The sequence below is a fragment of the Neomonachus schauinslandi genome, chromosome 15 (genome assembly GCF_002201575.2).
Source record: "Neomonachus schauinslandi chromosome 15, ASM220157v2, whole genome shotgun sequence".
Lineage (NCBI taxonomy): Eukaryota > Metazoa > Chordata > Mammalia > Carnivora > Phocidae > Neomonachus > Neomonachus schauinslandi.
In genome coordinates, this window is record NC_058417.1 from 37,866,207 (window position 1) to 37,881,695 (window position 15,489).

Genomic DNA, 15,489 nt, shown 5'->3' on the forward strand with positions numbered 1-15,489 from the left:
AAGCGTTCAGTCAGAACTCGAAAGGAATTTAGACACATGGCTCTATATTAAATGTTCTGCAAGCCTTGCATTTGACTCCAAGAATATCCATGCTGGTTTTCCTGCCAGAAAAACGGATTTTAAGCACTAAGCATCCTGTGCCAATGATGCCCTGGAAGATGGACCATGGTTACCCAGGGGTTTCCACAGCCCAGTCTGACAATGGCACTGAAAGCAACAGAGGCTGTGGGGGTTCTCCCCCCGGGGAGCGGTGCCATCATTCCTGTGTCGTAAGGAGATCGCCCTGGATGCCGATCCCAAAGGCAGCAAAATGGAAACAGAGAGCTGGAGTAGTGAGCTTTCGGGGCCCTCTGGCCAAAGGCCTCACTATGGGGATGGGCAGAAAGCAGTCCTGTGTCTTGGCCTGGGTGGAAGGCATGTGTGCAGGATAGTGAGGTGACTCAGGTTCCAGCCCATTCCTTACTAGCTCAGAAACTTCAGCAGCCTGCATCCCTCTGGTTTCCTAGTCCCTAAATGGGGATCGTCTTACCTCACGGGGAGGTTGTAGTGGGTAGTGGGACTGCCTTTCCCTCCCTGCTGCAGCCTCCACGGCTGCGCATCCCAAGGGAATTCCCAAGTCAGGCGGGACCCCTACGGAGCCACACCTGCTGAGACCACAAATCCTGCTTCCTGCCCCTCCCGCTGCATCATTAGCACAACCCTCCAGCCCCGCCCCCGTCTATTAAAACCACCGCAGCTCAGCTACTGTCATTCGTATTACTCATCCTCAGGGCTCACAGCCTGGGCGAGGAATGGAAAGTATTTTGTCCCCATTTTGCAGCTGGAGAGCCAGAGTTCGGAAAAGCCCCAGGTCACTGCCATCCCTGGAATCCAGGTTCCTGGGTGGGATACTTCTTTGGGACTTGTTGAATGAATGAATGAATGAATGAATGCATGCATAAATGAGGGACACTTCCCCCATCAGCTCTCTTTCTTTGGGGGAGGGGTGGGCTTCATTCTCTAGCTCTCTGGGTTGGAATGTTGCCTGGAGATTAATTTTAAAATTCCATACATATTTGTCAGGCAGAGTGGGGCATAGTACAGTGATTGAGAGCAGGGACTGTGACCCGGAGGGCCTGGGTTCAAATCCTGGCTCTATCTCCTCTTAGCTGTGTGACCTTGAGATAGCTACTTAACCTCTCTGAGCCTCAGTAGCTCTGTATAATGAGGGGAAGGTGATAATAGAATAAAAGAAAAAAACAGCATCTACCTTAGAAGGTAGATTGGTTGAAAAGCACTCTGTAGTTGTAGTAAGCACTGAAGAACTATTTATTAAACAGACCCTCAGGGCGCCTGGCTGGCTCAGTCAGTTGGTTAAGCATCTGCTTTCAGCTCAGGTCATGATCCCAGGGTCCTGGGATCGAGCCCCACATTGGGCTCCCTGCTCAGCGGGAAGCCTGCTTCTGCTTCTCCCTCTGCCTGATGTTACCCCCTGCTTGTGCTCTCTCTCTGTCAAATAAATAAATAAAATCTTTAAAATAAATAAATAAACAAACAGACCCTCTTTACTTATAAATTTTAAGTAAATAAACCCATATGAGCACTAGGCACTGGGGATACATAGAAAAAGAGACCTCTACATTTAGTAAGGGCTCAATTATTACCTCAGTCAGTTTTCCCTCTAGCCCCATGGGGTGGAGGCATTAATCAGACCCTTTTTATAGTTGCCACATGAAGCTCTGAAAGGTTGTTACTTGCCCAAAGCCACACAGCTGTGCTTGAACTCAGAGTCTATCTCAAGGCACATACTCTTAACCCCAAGGCTGGTGCGCCTCTCTTAGCCCCTACCCTCAAGGGGCTTCCATTCTGATGGGGAAACAGACATTGGACAAACTGCACAAAGAATAAACAGCACGTCAGGTGACTGCTGTGAAGGATTTGGTGAAGGGCAGAGACAGGACATGGAGAACGTAAGCACCGGCTGGCTGGGCTGCACGAAAGCTAAGAAGCAGGCAGTACGTTTGAAGTGCGCACAGAGCGTACTTTTTCCAAGGTGAGACTTTCTGGTGGTCTGAGAGGGACTCTCAGGAGCAAAGAATTGGGGGCTTAGAGCCATGCCCGTGCGCTAACTCTAGGGGGCGCTGTTCGGCGCGGAGCTGGGCACCCGGACGTGGCCGAGACCTTGCTGGGAGGCGGGGCCGCCTCCTGGGGTGGGCCACGCGTGTACACAGGCACACGGACCTCACAGGGACTGCCATGTTCGTTTAAAATCATTTTGCTGGCGGCTCAGGACCCAGAACGTTTGACCACCAATGTGGAGGCAGCAGGGGGTGCCTGAGCCCTGGATGGGGCCCTGCGGGCGTCCCACACACTAGTGTGAGGGAGGGAGAGAGAGAGAGAGAGAGAGAGGCTCCAACCTTGTAGGCACTCCGGAACATTTTGGTGAATGGATGGATGGATAAATGAGGAACACTTCTCCCAGCCCCTCTTTCTTCGAGGGAGGGGTAGACCTCACTCTCCAACTCTGCAGGTTGGAATGTTGCGTGGGGATAGAAAACAAAACAACAAAACATTTTGGTCAGAGGAGAAGGACGCTGAATTGTTATTGCTCAGCAATTTTTACAGCTAAAAAGTTGCTTCCTCGCTTTAGGGAGGCCAAAGGATATTATTAGGATTGGGTTGGGGCACCTGGGTGGCTCAGTCGTTAAGCGTCTGCCTTCGGCTCAGGTCATGATCCTGGAGTCCTGGGGAAAGAGCCCCGAATCGGGCTCCCTGCTCAGTGGGGGGTCTGCTTCTCCCTCTCCCACTCCCCCTGCTTGTGTTCTCTCTCTCGCTGTGTCTCTCTCTGTCAAATAAATAAATAAAATCTTGGGGCGCCTGGGTGGCTCAGTCGTTAAGCGTCTGCCTTCAGCTCAGGTCATGGTCCCAGGGTCCTGGGATCGAGCCCCGCATCGGGCTCCCTGTTCCGCGGGAAGCCTGCTTCTCCCTCTCCCACTCTCCCTGCTTGTGTTCCCTCTCTCACTGTGTCTCTCTCTGTCAAATAAAATCTTTAGAAATAAATAAATAAATAAATAAATAAATAAATAAATAAAATCTTAAAAAAAAAAAAAGATTGGGTTATCCATGGCGTAGAAAATGCAGAGCGATTGGGGTGGGGGGAAAATCCATTAAAAAAAAAAATCTCCCATGGGGCACCTGGGTGGCTCAGTTGGTTAAGTGTTTGCCTTCCGCTCAAGTCATACCTGACTCCAGGGATCAAACCCCACATCTGGGCTCCCTGCTCTGCGGGGAGCCTGCTTCTCCCTCTCCCTCTGCTCTTCCCCCCACCGCCAATCCTCTCTCTCTCTCAAATAAATAAAATCTTAAAAAAAATCTCCCCTCAAAACTCTGAAATTATCTGTGTGGGGGGAAGTTTCTGGGATAGTCATGTCTGTGCTTCCCAGGATGGGGCTCTGGTGGGGACACTGAGGTCCTTGGTGGTGTCCACCACCACTCCAATGGGGGCCTCTGAGGATCAAACCCTGGGATCAGATGAAACTGCATAGAATTTCACTCCCACGGGCACCTGGGTGGCTTAGTCGTTAAGTGTCTGCCTTCGGCTCAGGTCATGATCCCAGGGTCCTGGGATCGAGCCCCGCATCGGGCTCCCTGCTCGGCGGGGAGCCTGCTTCTCCCTCTCCCGCTCCCCCTGCTTGTGTTCCCTCTCTCGCTGTGTCTCTCTCTGTCAAATAAATAAATAAAATCTTTAAAAAAAAAAAAAAAAAGAATTTCACTCCCACACTGAATAGGAGGGAGACCTCGTCCGATTTTACAGAGGAGGAAAGGGTGTTCAGGAAGGTAACGTGCCTAAAGTGCCCCTGCTTGGAGGGGCCTCACACCTCACACCTCCCAGAGCCTGGTCCTCTGAGAGTGGGGGACCTGGGCCAGAAGTTTCTTAGGGCCTCTCTGGCCAGAGGATGGGCCGTTCAGACCCTGTGCTGTGCTGGCTCAGGGGGCACAGAGTGAGGTGGGGGCTGGGACTGGCCAGGATCTGTTTGCCTCAAACCCAGCTTTTTTTCTTTAGCGGGAGAGCCAAAGAAAACCAGGAACAGGCCCAACACCATCTGGATGGGGACAGAGCACAGAGACTGAGATGGGTGGAAAGAAGGAGTAGCTAAGAGAGCTGGGGAGAGGCAGCCTCAGGGGGGAAGAAGGCGGAGGATACAGAGGCCCTTGGAGGTGGAGGCCAAGTGGTGGGGGATTGGGTTCTGGAACTGGAGTCCCACCCACTCCCCTGACTGGCTCCTCACGGTGTCTTCCTGGAAGGAGGAAGGGGGCCCATACCAGCCTCTACCTTTTCTACCTCCACCCCTAAAACAAGCCTCCACTCAGCTGCCCATCTCCTCTGCCCACCCCCGCCACCCCTACCCCCTGCTCCCCTCAGGCCAGGGCCCAGCCCTGTTGGGTCCCCTCTGACTCCCCTTCCCCTGGCCTTCCTGCAGTCCCGCTCTGTCCAACCTTGGAGGGTTTTGTGGGGGCCTCTGGCCTTGAATCCATCTTTGGGCAATGGATGGGTTCTCAAAGTCTTGGGGAGCTTATCATGGGGATCTTGGGGACTCAGGCTTCTTTGGTCCCTACTGGCAGGCATGTTCCCATCCCCCTTTTCTCCCCCTTCCATTTCGTCTGGCTTCATGGGAGGGGAAAGCATGGAGAGGACCAAGGGCCAGGTGCCTGGAGATGGAGATGCCCTGCCTGGTGTCCGGAGGGTGGGGGGTGTACTCTTCGGTTTTCTCTCTCGCTCAGGTAGGCCCCCCAGAATCACAAAGCCTGGAAAGCTGGGGTCACATGAGGCCAGGCCACATCTTTAAAGCCTGTTTCTGCTCTTTGTAAGGCCCTCATCTGTTTATACCAAACACAGTAGTGGGGGGTGGGCATAACCCCCCTACCCCCCACCCCCCCACCCCCACCCCCACCCCTGTCTGTGTACAATGACAACAGGGGTTGAGCGTGGGGAAGAAGCCATCCCCCAGGCAGACCTTATTTGTCCATAAACACAGTGGGCCCCATGCCCCCAGGCAGAGGAGGAGCAAAAACACCACCGGCCTGGGACTCCTCTCCTACTGCCCTGGGAGGAGGCACTCCCAGGCACACCCCCTCCTCCCCACGCTTGGGCTCTCCCTCCCAGCGCCAGCCAGAGTTGTTTCCATAGCAAGCTGGACTATGTTCTGTAAACTGCAGGCCCCTAGCCGGACAGCCCCCAACAGAAGGACAGGTGTCCTGCCATGGCTGCACCTGGGGCGGTGGGGAGGGGAGAAACAGGAGGCCAGTGGGAGTGAAGGCCCTCTGTAGATCCATGCGATGCTGTGTGTCTCCTCATCCTGTCCCCTGGAGCGGTCAGGCCCCTGTCCCAGGGTCATGTGAGGGGTCCAGGCCCATGCACCTCCAGGACTCTCCACGGTTTACTGATCTGGGGCCAATCTTGAAGCCTGAGGGTGCCCCTCATTGTTCCCGAGCCCCTTGGGAAATGGTGGGGAATGGATGTCCACCCCTGGGACTTTGTTTTGCAGCACCACCATCTCCCCTTTGAATTAATGATTGGTGGGGAGCCCTGGGGACACCATTTCTTGACACCCCCCCCCTTGGAGTGCCTGACAGGTCCCATGTTTTCTAGAGCCCTGGATGCGCAGCCAATAGAAGATTCCTGGCCTTGCCCCACCCTTTTGTGGGTTTGCTTCTGTGTATAAAGCCTGGGGCCCCAGGTGGACAGTTCAGGGGGGCCAGCCCAACCCAGTGCTGAGCTCTCTGCCGGACAGCTGGCCCTGCTCCCTTTCCAAGATGCTGTTTTGGCACAACCAGCCAGAGCACCTATGGCCCAGTCCCGGGGAACTGTACCCAGGGCCTCCAACTGGCTTGCTCAGGTAAGAGCCAGAACCCCTTCCCCTAGCCTCCAAGGATGGTCCTGGTCGGAGCTGCGGTGGACAGATAGGGCCATCCGTTTCAAGCGGAGGGGGATGGGCTTCCTGTGCTTGGGTGCCTTTGTGGGTAGGGGAGTGGTCGAACGTTTAGTGGATCCTGGACCATCTTGAAACACCCTGACCACCCAGTGGGGCTCACACATCCCCTTGACCTCTCCCAGGCCAGTCCTATGAGGTGCGGATGCTGTGCAACCCCAAGCTGAGCGATGCTACCCAGTGGGCCCAGCTGTTGAAGGTAGATGCATCCCCTTCCCGAACTGGCAAGGGCCAGGCATGACTGTCCCTCTGGGCAGGAAGCCAATGTCATCACTGTGATGTGACTGTCGAGTAGAACCCTCTGAGTCCACCTTTTAACTTGACCTTCATAGCCGCACAGTGGTAGGCAGGCATTGTTGAGGAAAGAGGCACAGAGGTTAAATATTTTCTCAAGGACACAAAATAGCGGATCTGGGATTTAGAAGTACATTTACATAGCATTATTCACATGCATGATTCCTTCTCTCCAAAAAATTATATATTTAGCTCCCATGCTTTGCCAGAAACTATTCTATGAGCTAGGGATTCAACAGTAAAGAGACAGATGTGGTTCCCTTCCTCAGGGAGCTTGCATTCTACTGAGACAAACATGTAATTAAACAAGTTATATGCAATAACAAATCGATTTACCAATTGCAAATTGAAAAGTGCAGCAAGAAAAGAAACAAGTAGAGTGGCTAAGAGTGGGAAAGGATTAACTCCCCCATTTCACAGATAAGGAAACTGAGGCTCAGGGTGTCTAGGTCACTTCCCCAGTTTCATAGCTAGTGAGTGGCAGGTGGGCGTCTGGACACGGACCTAGCGATCTAAGTGCTTATGACCCGTGAAGGTGGGAAGCAAGGTGGGGGCGAGGAGGGTGGGATGGTTGGCCTACCCCAGCGGTGGGAACTGGTTCCCAAATGCCCAGGCACCCTCTGACCTGTGAGCCGTGACTTCCTGTGCCTCCAGAGCGTGGTGCGTGTGGTTTTCCACGACCGGCGCCTGCAGTACACAGAGCAAGAGCAGCTGGATGGGTGGAGATGGAGCCGGCCAGGGGACCGCATCCTGGACATCGGTGAATGGGGAGGGACCAGGGACCCTTCAGGGCCGCTTTCTGGCTTGGAAGGCCACGTGGATGGCAGGGGCGGGCGGGGAGGCTGAGGCTTGCTCCCTGCTTGCCACCCCGTGCCTACAGATGTGCCACTGTCTGTGGGGCTGATAGAACCCCAGGTGCTGCCCTCACAACTCAACACAGTGGAGTTTCATTGGGACCTGACCAAGAGGACCTCCCTCTTCCTGCAGGTGAGTCTGAAGCTGGGACTGGGAGGAGGCTTGAGGTCAGATGGGAGTGGCAGGAGCCTAGGTGGGAAAGGAAGGTGAGTTTGGGTGGGGGTGAGGGAACAGTAAGAACAAACCGCTTCCAGAAAGCACCTTGAAGATAAAATATGGCTAAATGTTTATTGAATCTCACCACAAGGAAGAACTTGTTAAACCTTAAAGCATTGGAAGAAGCTAGAAAACTCAGGACAGAACTTAGCTTCATAAAAAGTAATGGTCTGCAATACATAGGCAAAATTAAAAGGAGACATCAAATGGGAAAAATAGTTGTCATATGACATATAATGCTTTATATCCTCAATATATAAAAAGTTCTCATATATCAATAAGAAAAAGTAGATGAAAGCTCAGTAGAAAAATAGGCAAAGGATATAAGCAGACAAGAAGGATACAAATTACCAATAAATGTAGACAGTTCAAACTCAACCTCATAAAATGTTAATTAAATGCATATATATATATATGGCAAAGACTTAAAAAAAGACTTATTGGTGAAGAAGTAGTTTGAAGAAGTAGAAGGAGGCAGATGGCCTCTCTGCTGTCTGCCTGCTGCCCCCTTGCGGTGTATTCAATAAACTTCTAGCTCCTTAAAAAAAAAATTAGAAGAAATTGTGCTCTCATTCTGTGGGTAGAATGGCACTTGGGCAAAATTTATTGAATTTTATGTTCCTAGCATTCTACCCTGTCATTCCTTTTTTTTTTTTTTTAAGATTTATTTATTTATTTGGGGGGGGGCGGCAGAGGAAAAGAGTCCCAAGCAGACTCCATGTCCAGCACAGAGCCCAAAGCAGGACTTGATCTCAAGACCCCAAGATCATGACCTGAGCTGAAACCAAGAGTCAGGCACCTAACTGACTGAGCCACCCAGGTGCCAGCCCCCCAGTGGTTCCATCTCAAGAAATTCATCCTACAGCAGTGTTCAATAAGTACATGAAGATATATATATATATTTAAAGATTTTATTTATTTATTTGACAGAGAAAGAGAGAGCACAAGTAGACAGAGTGGCAGGCAGAGGGAGAGGGAGAAGCAGACTCCCCTCTGAGCAGAGAGCCCGATGCGGGACTTGATCCCGGAACCCTGGAATCATGACCTGAGGCAAAGGCAGATGCTTAACGACTGAGCCACCCAGGCGCTCCCTACATGAAGATACAGTGACCAGCCCTTCATAGCAGCGCTCTTTCTCATATTCAAAGACTTTAAACATTCAAAATGCACGTTGGAAGACAATTGACTTTTACATAAGTTTGAGTGCAGACGTACACTAGAAATTATGTAGCCATTAGAGTGAGGTCTAGGGGCGCCTGGGTAGCTCAGTCGTTAAGCATCTGCCTTCAGGTCAGGACCTGAAGCATCAGCTCAGGTCCTGATCCCAGGGTCCGGGGATGGAGCCCTGCATCGGGCTCCCTGCTCAGTGGGAAGCCTGCTTCTCCCTCTCCCACTCCCCCGGCTTGTGTTCCCTCTCTCGCTGTGTCTCTCTCTCTGTCAAATAAATAAATAAAAATCTTTAAATAATTAAAAAAAAGAATGTCCCATGGGGTGAGGGGAAGAATGTCCCACGAAATATTTGGGATATATTTATACTAAAAAATTGTTGTTTACCTGAAATTCAAATTTAACAGGGCATGCCTGCATTTTAACTGGCAACTCTACCCTGGAATGGGGCATTTTGGCTTAGATAGGAGCAGGCATTGCTTTTCAGGTAGAAGATTCTAGGGAGAACTATGCAAGTGTATTGGGGGCCACGATTAGGCTGGCTCGGTGGGTCAGTGTGTTCTCTGATGGGGGAGAGAGAGCAGCCATGCAGAGAGGCTTGACATGACTCTTTAAGGGGCTCAAACATGAGGGTCAGGAACTTTGCTTCTCATCCCATAACCATGGGGAGCTACTGAAGGATTTTGAACAAGGGAAAGAACCTAATAAAGGTACGCATTAAGAAATAAACTGCAGTTGGGGATGGAAAGTTGCCGTGGTAAAAGGCTGACAGGTGACAGGCAGGTGACAGGTTTGAAGGTGGACTTGCTTGAATGTAGGTGGGACCTGGAGTCACCCTGCTTTCTCTTTGCTTCTTCTTCACCTGAGGTTCACTGCATCAGCACCGAGTTCACTCCTCGGAAGAAAGGTGGGGAGAAAGGTGTCCCCTTCCGCCTCCAGATTGACACTTTCAAGCCCAGCGACAAGGACCTTCCACCTGAGCACCTGCACTCAGCGGGGTGCCTCATCAAGGTGTTCAAGGTACAGGCAGGCCCCTCCCCCTCCCCCTCAGGACTGTCACCCTGCTCGGCCGGCAGCCCCTTGTCTATGCACAGAGGGATGGGGCTTGATCTCTTGCTTGGAGCCCCTTCTGTAGTGAGAAGGGGGCAGGTAAGGGGGGGGGCGCTCTGAGCTGCCCTTGTCCCTCGCCTGTAGCCCAAAGGAGCTGACCGCAAGCTGAAAACAGACCGGGAGAAGCTGGAGAAACAGCCCCTGCGGGAGAGACACCAGTACCAGGCACGGTGTTCGCCGAGGTGTGTGGCGGGGCGCCGCGCGCCGCAGAGCGGGTTTGGAGGAAGGATCCTCATTGCGCGTGCCGGGAAACTGAGGCCTGAGGGCCGTGGCTGCTGCAGGACCATCACAATCCCCACTGATTCCGCCTGTTCCCTGCAAGGACAAAGCCGCACCGTGTGTTCAAGGCTCAGGCGCGAACGCCTTGCAGCCTCCCGGGCGGCCTCGCCCGCTCCCGCCATCGCCCGCCTCGCCGCGGCGCCCTCTGCCTGGAGCGTTGCCCTTCCTGCTGCCGCTTCTGGCTAGCGGCTCCTGGAAGCTTCCCCAGCTCCCCCCGCCAGCCCGGCGGGCTGGTTTACTCTCTTCCCTTGAGTGGCGTTTGGTCCACTCGTCCGGGCCTCCTAGGGCGGGGGCCAAGTGTGGCCCCGGGCGGCCCCCCCCCCGCCCCCCCGCCGTCAGCCCCCGCCGGACCGAGGTGAGGGAAGAGCCGCCCCTGGCCTCGGAACGTGTAGGCGGAACCTTGCGGCTTGTTTGCCCCACAGTGTTCGCCGTGGCCGGACCCCAGTGCAGGGCCCTCCTGGCCGCTCAGCCCTCTTGCTCTGACCTCTCCCCACGGCTGCAAGCCCCTGTCCCCGGAGAGGTGAGGCGCGGTGGGCCCCGCTCGGGCCTCCGGGCTGAGCGCGAAGAGAAGAGCCCCACAGCCCAGGCATCCGGGGAGGGGCAGGGTCGAGAGTGCGGCTGAGGGCAAGAGGCTCAGCTCTGTGGCCTTTGGGTAACCCGTGGGGCGGGGGGGACCCCAGCAAGCTCTGCCTCCCAGGGAAGGGGGGGTGGCGCTGGGGGCTGGCTGCACTGCCGACTCTCTGCTCCCCCGCAGGCTCTGCTCCTCCCCGCCGTTCGCCTTGAACACCTTGGGGGGCAGCCCCGCTGAGGTGCGTCTTGCCTTTCCAATCCCCCCACCTGTGTCTCAAAGCCTCCTCGGGGCTTCAGCGGCCTCTCCGGAATGGGGTGGCGCTGCCCCCTGCTGGACAGAGCTTGTATGGCCGCAGATGGCCAAACTGCTGAGAGGACTGGGCGATGAGCCTGCGGGCTCTCAGACGCGGGCCCGCCAAGGGCAGGGGGCCGTGTCTCTCCTAACCCCTTGTTCTCAGTCCGTGCGCCCATGGTGACAACCTGGACTGCCCTCTTCGTGCCGCAGGATCTGAACCCTGGAGCCTCCATCCTAGAGACGCAGCAGTGGTTGCATCGGCACCAGTTCTCCAGCTACTGCCGGGTGCTGGCCAACTTCACTGGTGAGGCTGGGGTCCGGCAGGGACCTTACCTGTAGGGGGCTGAGGGCAGGACGCCTGCCTGTGGCCTGGCTTGCTGTGTGTTCTTCAGCTAACTTCTCTCTAGGACTGAGAGTTGCCAGGCACTATGCCTGCTTGGCTCTCTTCTCCTGTATCACCCCATATAATTTATATACTACCCATGCGGATGGGGCTCAGAGAGGTTAAATAACTTGCCCAAAGACACACAGCTAACAAGCAAGGGGCAGAACTGGGATTTGAATCCAAGTTTGATCCCCATGTCTGGACATGCTAGGGCGATTTGTAGACTAATGTTGGGTTGTATCCCTTGCCACCCTTGACCCCAGGCCTCTTCCCCCAATCGGGCCCTGTCTGACTCTGCAGGCACTGATCTGGCTGAAGCTTACCCGCCAGGACCTTATCCAGATCTGCGGGGCTGCCGATGGGATCTGCCTTTTCAACGCTCTTAGAGCCAGGTGCCGCGCACTGCCAACCAGAATCCCCCCTTTCCCTCTGTAGTGGCGTTTACCAACTTGGCTAATGGTTGTGTCTCATGGCATGTTCAAGCTGGAAGGTACCTTAAAGACCACTTAGTCCCATACCCTCTTTTTACAGAGGAAGAAACTGAGGCCCATGGACAGTGACCTCCCTGGGATCACAGAGCAAAGATGGCAGGGATGGGCTAGAAAGTGAGGCTCCTGTGATCTTTTTTTGTAGCCATCCCACCCGCATCACTCCATTTCTGAGGACAGAGATGGATTTTTCTCATCTCTCCCTGCAGGGTCCAGCATTCATTAAATTTCTAAGAAATGAGTGGTGACCTCCCTCCCTGGAGACCTGGGAGGAGGCGGGATCCCTCCCAGGGAGGGGGCTGTTAATTTAGGTATGAAGTGTTGATAGGTAAACTGTTTTCCTGGCCCAGGCCCATTCGTCACCAGCGGACTTTGTATGTGGCTCAGGAGGCCTCTAGGCAAGAGAACGAGGTTCCTAAGAACCCTGACTCAGGTGAGGTTCTGGCCTCTCTCTCCAGGCGAGATTCAGGTGTGGCTGTGCGAAACCTCTTCGGGCCTGGGGAGAGGGTGATCCTCCATCATTCCTGGGACCCAGCATGCCTTCCTTGGCATTCCCCTGTCTTCCATGACCAGATCAGTCCTCTCCTTCCAAGATGTCCCCTGGGCTTACTCCTCCATGTTCTACTCCCCAAACCCATCTGACGTTGTCATTGTTGATACGTGGGATTAGAACATTATAATCATTGTATTTGGGTTTCAGTCATTTGTATGTAGGTGTCCCCCCTTTTTAAGTTGGGGGCTCCCCTCGGTCTGAGGCCTCCCCAAAGCTGAGGAATAGGTGAGGATTAAGTGGATTTATAAACCTTTTTGCTTCTTTACTCCTTCCTGCCCCCACTCCCCAAGAGGCTGTCACCTTGCCCTCTCCTTCTTCCTGGTCTCTGGGGCTCCCTCAGCTCCCCCCCCGCACACATATACTGATCCCTGCCCTGTGCTGCCCACACCCCCAGGCTTTTATCAAGAGATCTTTCTAGATGAACTCAGTGCTGTTGAGCTGATGGGGAAACTGGCTGAGCTCTTGGCCCTCCCGGCCAATCAGATCCACTACCTCTTTCACCAAGGCCCCGGGGGCGTCCTAATTCTCCTCAGTGACCAGGTAGGTGAGCCCTGGCTCTTGCCAGGCCCCACAAGGGCCTTGATCACTCTCCCACCTCAGGCCCCTCTCCCTGCCCTGGCTTCTTCTGCACTGTCTCAGTGACCCCTTCTCCCCTGCAGGTGGTTCAGAATCTTAAGGATGAATCATACTTTGTGGCTGTGGTGAAAAAAGGTAGGGGTTTTAGAGGGGAGAGAAGTGTATCTGGCAGGCCCTAGAAAGGGCAAGATTGTGTTTATATTGTCTCCTAAAATGAGATTAAAAGGTTCCTTGAAGGTGTGTGTATGCTGGGGGTGGGGCGGGGCCAGTGCTGCGTTCCAGTCAACTGGAAACATCTGAATGCCAGCTTTGTTGGTGTCAAAGGGACAGATTCACGTGGCTGCAAGGCAGCTATTTACCGCTCAGGGATAAACGTCCCATTGTCTGGGTCAGGGAATTTAATAGAGGGGAAAGTAAGGCCCCCTCTCTCTTCTGCCCCACTCCCACCATCCTACAATGCAGAAGATGCTTGCTGGACATCCCCTGGCACAGAGCACCTCTGGCCACTTGGCTTATGGTGCTGGTTATTCAGATGCGTGCCCTCTATCCCTCCTACAGGACAGAGGGAGGCTTCCTTGAGTTGGGGCAGGAGGAACACTGGGGGGTGGCAGGCGCACTCCCAGCTGCTTGGTTTGGGAGCAGCACAGAAGTGGTGCTTGGCTTGTCTCATCCCAGTGGTGCCCTTTTCATTGCTTCCAGTGCAGAATCCAGATGGCTACTACCTGGTTCTCACCTAGGCCCAGGGACATCCCGCTGCAAGAGTAGGAGACTGATGCCAGCCTGGTTCTCGGGGGCCCCACGTTCACCAGAAGCCTTGCTTAAATCCTCAGCTGCTTCATCCGGCTCTGGGTGAAGCGGGATGTCCTACCCCTAGAGAGGAGGGGAGCAGCCCCCAGGCTCCCATCTCTCTGCTCAGTTGGTGGAACCTGGGCACAGCCTCCCAAGCTCAGCTCAGCTGGCCAAGCCTGAGAGGCATGGAACCTGCCAATATGGATAAGGCGCCTTTGCCCCAAGCAGTGCTGCCTGAACACTGGGTGCATTGATTCACGTTTATTTAAAATTGTATTCACCCTTTCCTTTCCTTAATATTAATAGTTAATTCTAAAAGGCATATATATTTAATATGTTGTTCAATGCTTGTTCAATTTCCTTGGTGTTTTGGTCCTCTTGGGGAAATGTTCTCTCCTTACTTAACTATAGACTAGGGCCAAGGATGGAGTCTGAGACAGAGGAATAAATAAATCTGGATGGATTTTTTTTTCCCCAACTAGTTTGGGCAAAAACTAATCACTAAAGCCTCTAAAAGACCATTCAACTATCAAATCACTGTGCTTATTTAAAACTTCTAGAGATGTAGGGTACCTGGGTGGTTCAGTCAGTTAAGGGTCTGCCTTCTGCTCAGGTCATGATCCTGGGGTCCCTGGATGGAGCCCATGTTGGGCTTCCTGCTCAGCAGGGAGTCTGCTTCTCTTTTTCCCTCTGCCCCTCCCCCGGCTCTCTCTCTCTCTTTCTCGCTAACTCTCTCAAATAAATAAATAAAATCTTAAAAAAAATCCTGGGGCACCTGGGTGGCTCAGTCATTAAGCGTCTGCCTTCGGCTCAGGTCATGATCCCAGGGTCCTGGGATCCAGCCCCACATCGGGCTCCCTGCTCTGCGGGGAGCCTGCTTCTCCTTCACCCACTCCCTCTGCTTGTGTTCCCTCTCTCGCTGTGTCTCTGTCAAATAAATTAATAAAATCTTTAAAAAAAAATCCTTTTTGTTTTTTTAAAGGCATGAAGGGAATAGAAAACTCTTCAGGGTAGGGAATTTTATTTATGAGCAGGGAGTCTGACGTGGGGCTTGATCCCAGGGTCCTGGGATCGGGCCCCACATCGGGCTCCCTGCTCAGTGGGAGGCCTGCTTCTCCCTCTCCCACTCCCCCTGCTGTGTTCCCTCTCTCGCTGTGCCTCTGTCAAATAAATAAATAAAGTCTTTAATTAAAAAAAAATGGCAATGAGCTGTATCTTATTCTGCTCATTTTTAAAAAAGATTTGAGAGAGCGTACGTGTGCACATGCGTGAGAGTGGGGGTGGGGGGCAGGGAGAGAGTCCTAAGCAGACTCCTCACTGACCCCAGCTCAGGGTTCCATCTCATGTCCGTGAAATCACGACCTGAGCCGAAACCAAGAGCCTGACGCTCAAACGACGCTCAACTAACTGAATGAGCCTCCAACTCTTGATTTTGACTCGGGTCATGATTTCAGGGTTGTGAGAGACTGAGCCCCATGTTGGTGCTCTGCACTCAGCACTCAATCAGGAGTCTGTTGGAGATCTTCTCTCTCCCTGCTCTAAAAAAAAAATAATAATTAATAACTAAAATAAATCTTTAAGAAATTTCAAACACTGAAAAGAGAAAACCCATATGCATGGAGCGGAAGACAGGCCAATGTGCCCTCTTAAAAATATCTGCTTAAATCCTTATTGATCATTTACCTCAGTTATTACTGAGGGGGCCTATAATTCCACAGGGCTCCCCAAGGGTGTTTCACAACAGGGTAGATAACTTGAGATTGAAATTCAGCTTGCTGACTTGGCTCCACTGCTCATTTCCATCAAAAGGACAGGGACCCCATTGCATTAACTTTTGTGTATCTCTCAACCTAGGAGCCTCTAGCACAGACTAGATCCTGAAATATTTGTTGACATGAAGGGAATAAAAGCAGGTAACAAGTATCTACCATGTGTCATTATTA

The 15,489-nt window shown here is 53.1% G+C and overlaps 1 protein-coding gene across 1 annotated transcript; it reads left to right on the plus strand.

Moving 5' to 3' along the window:
* The first annotated feature begins 5,969 nt into the window (after positions 1-5,969).
* Positions 5,970-13,494, plus strand: LOC110593121 (transcription factor CP2-like protein 1). The gene is made up of 11 exons (XM_021704373.1): positions 5,970-6,000; positions 6,095-6,168; positions 6,918-7,023; positions 7,144-7,250; positions 9,369-9,521; positions 9,696-9,793; positions 10,645-10,699; positions 10,966-11,059; positions 12,576-12,721; positions 12,841-12,892; positions 13,457-13,494. Exons 1-11 carry the CDS (start codon positions 5,970-5,972, stop codon positions 13,492-13,494), a joined length of 954 nt encoding a protein of 317 aa, XP_021560048.1.
* Positions 13,495-15,489: the final 1,995 nt, after the last annotated feature.

Bases quoted from the DNA above. Each gene is read 5' to 3' on its own strand.
- LOC110593121 (XM_021704373.1), top strand. From the start codon at position 5,970: ATGGGCTTCCTGTGCTTGGGTGCCTTTGTGG. The intron at 10,700-10,965 runs GTGCGTCTTGCC...TTCGTGCCGCAG, and splicing joins TGGGGGGCAGCCCCGCTGAG to GATCTGAACCCTGGAGCCTC. The intron at 12,722-12,840 runs GTAGGTGAGCCC...TCTCCCCTGCAG, and splicing joins TAATTCTCCTCAGTGACCAG to GTGGTTCAGAATCTTAAGGA.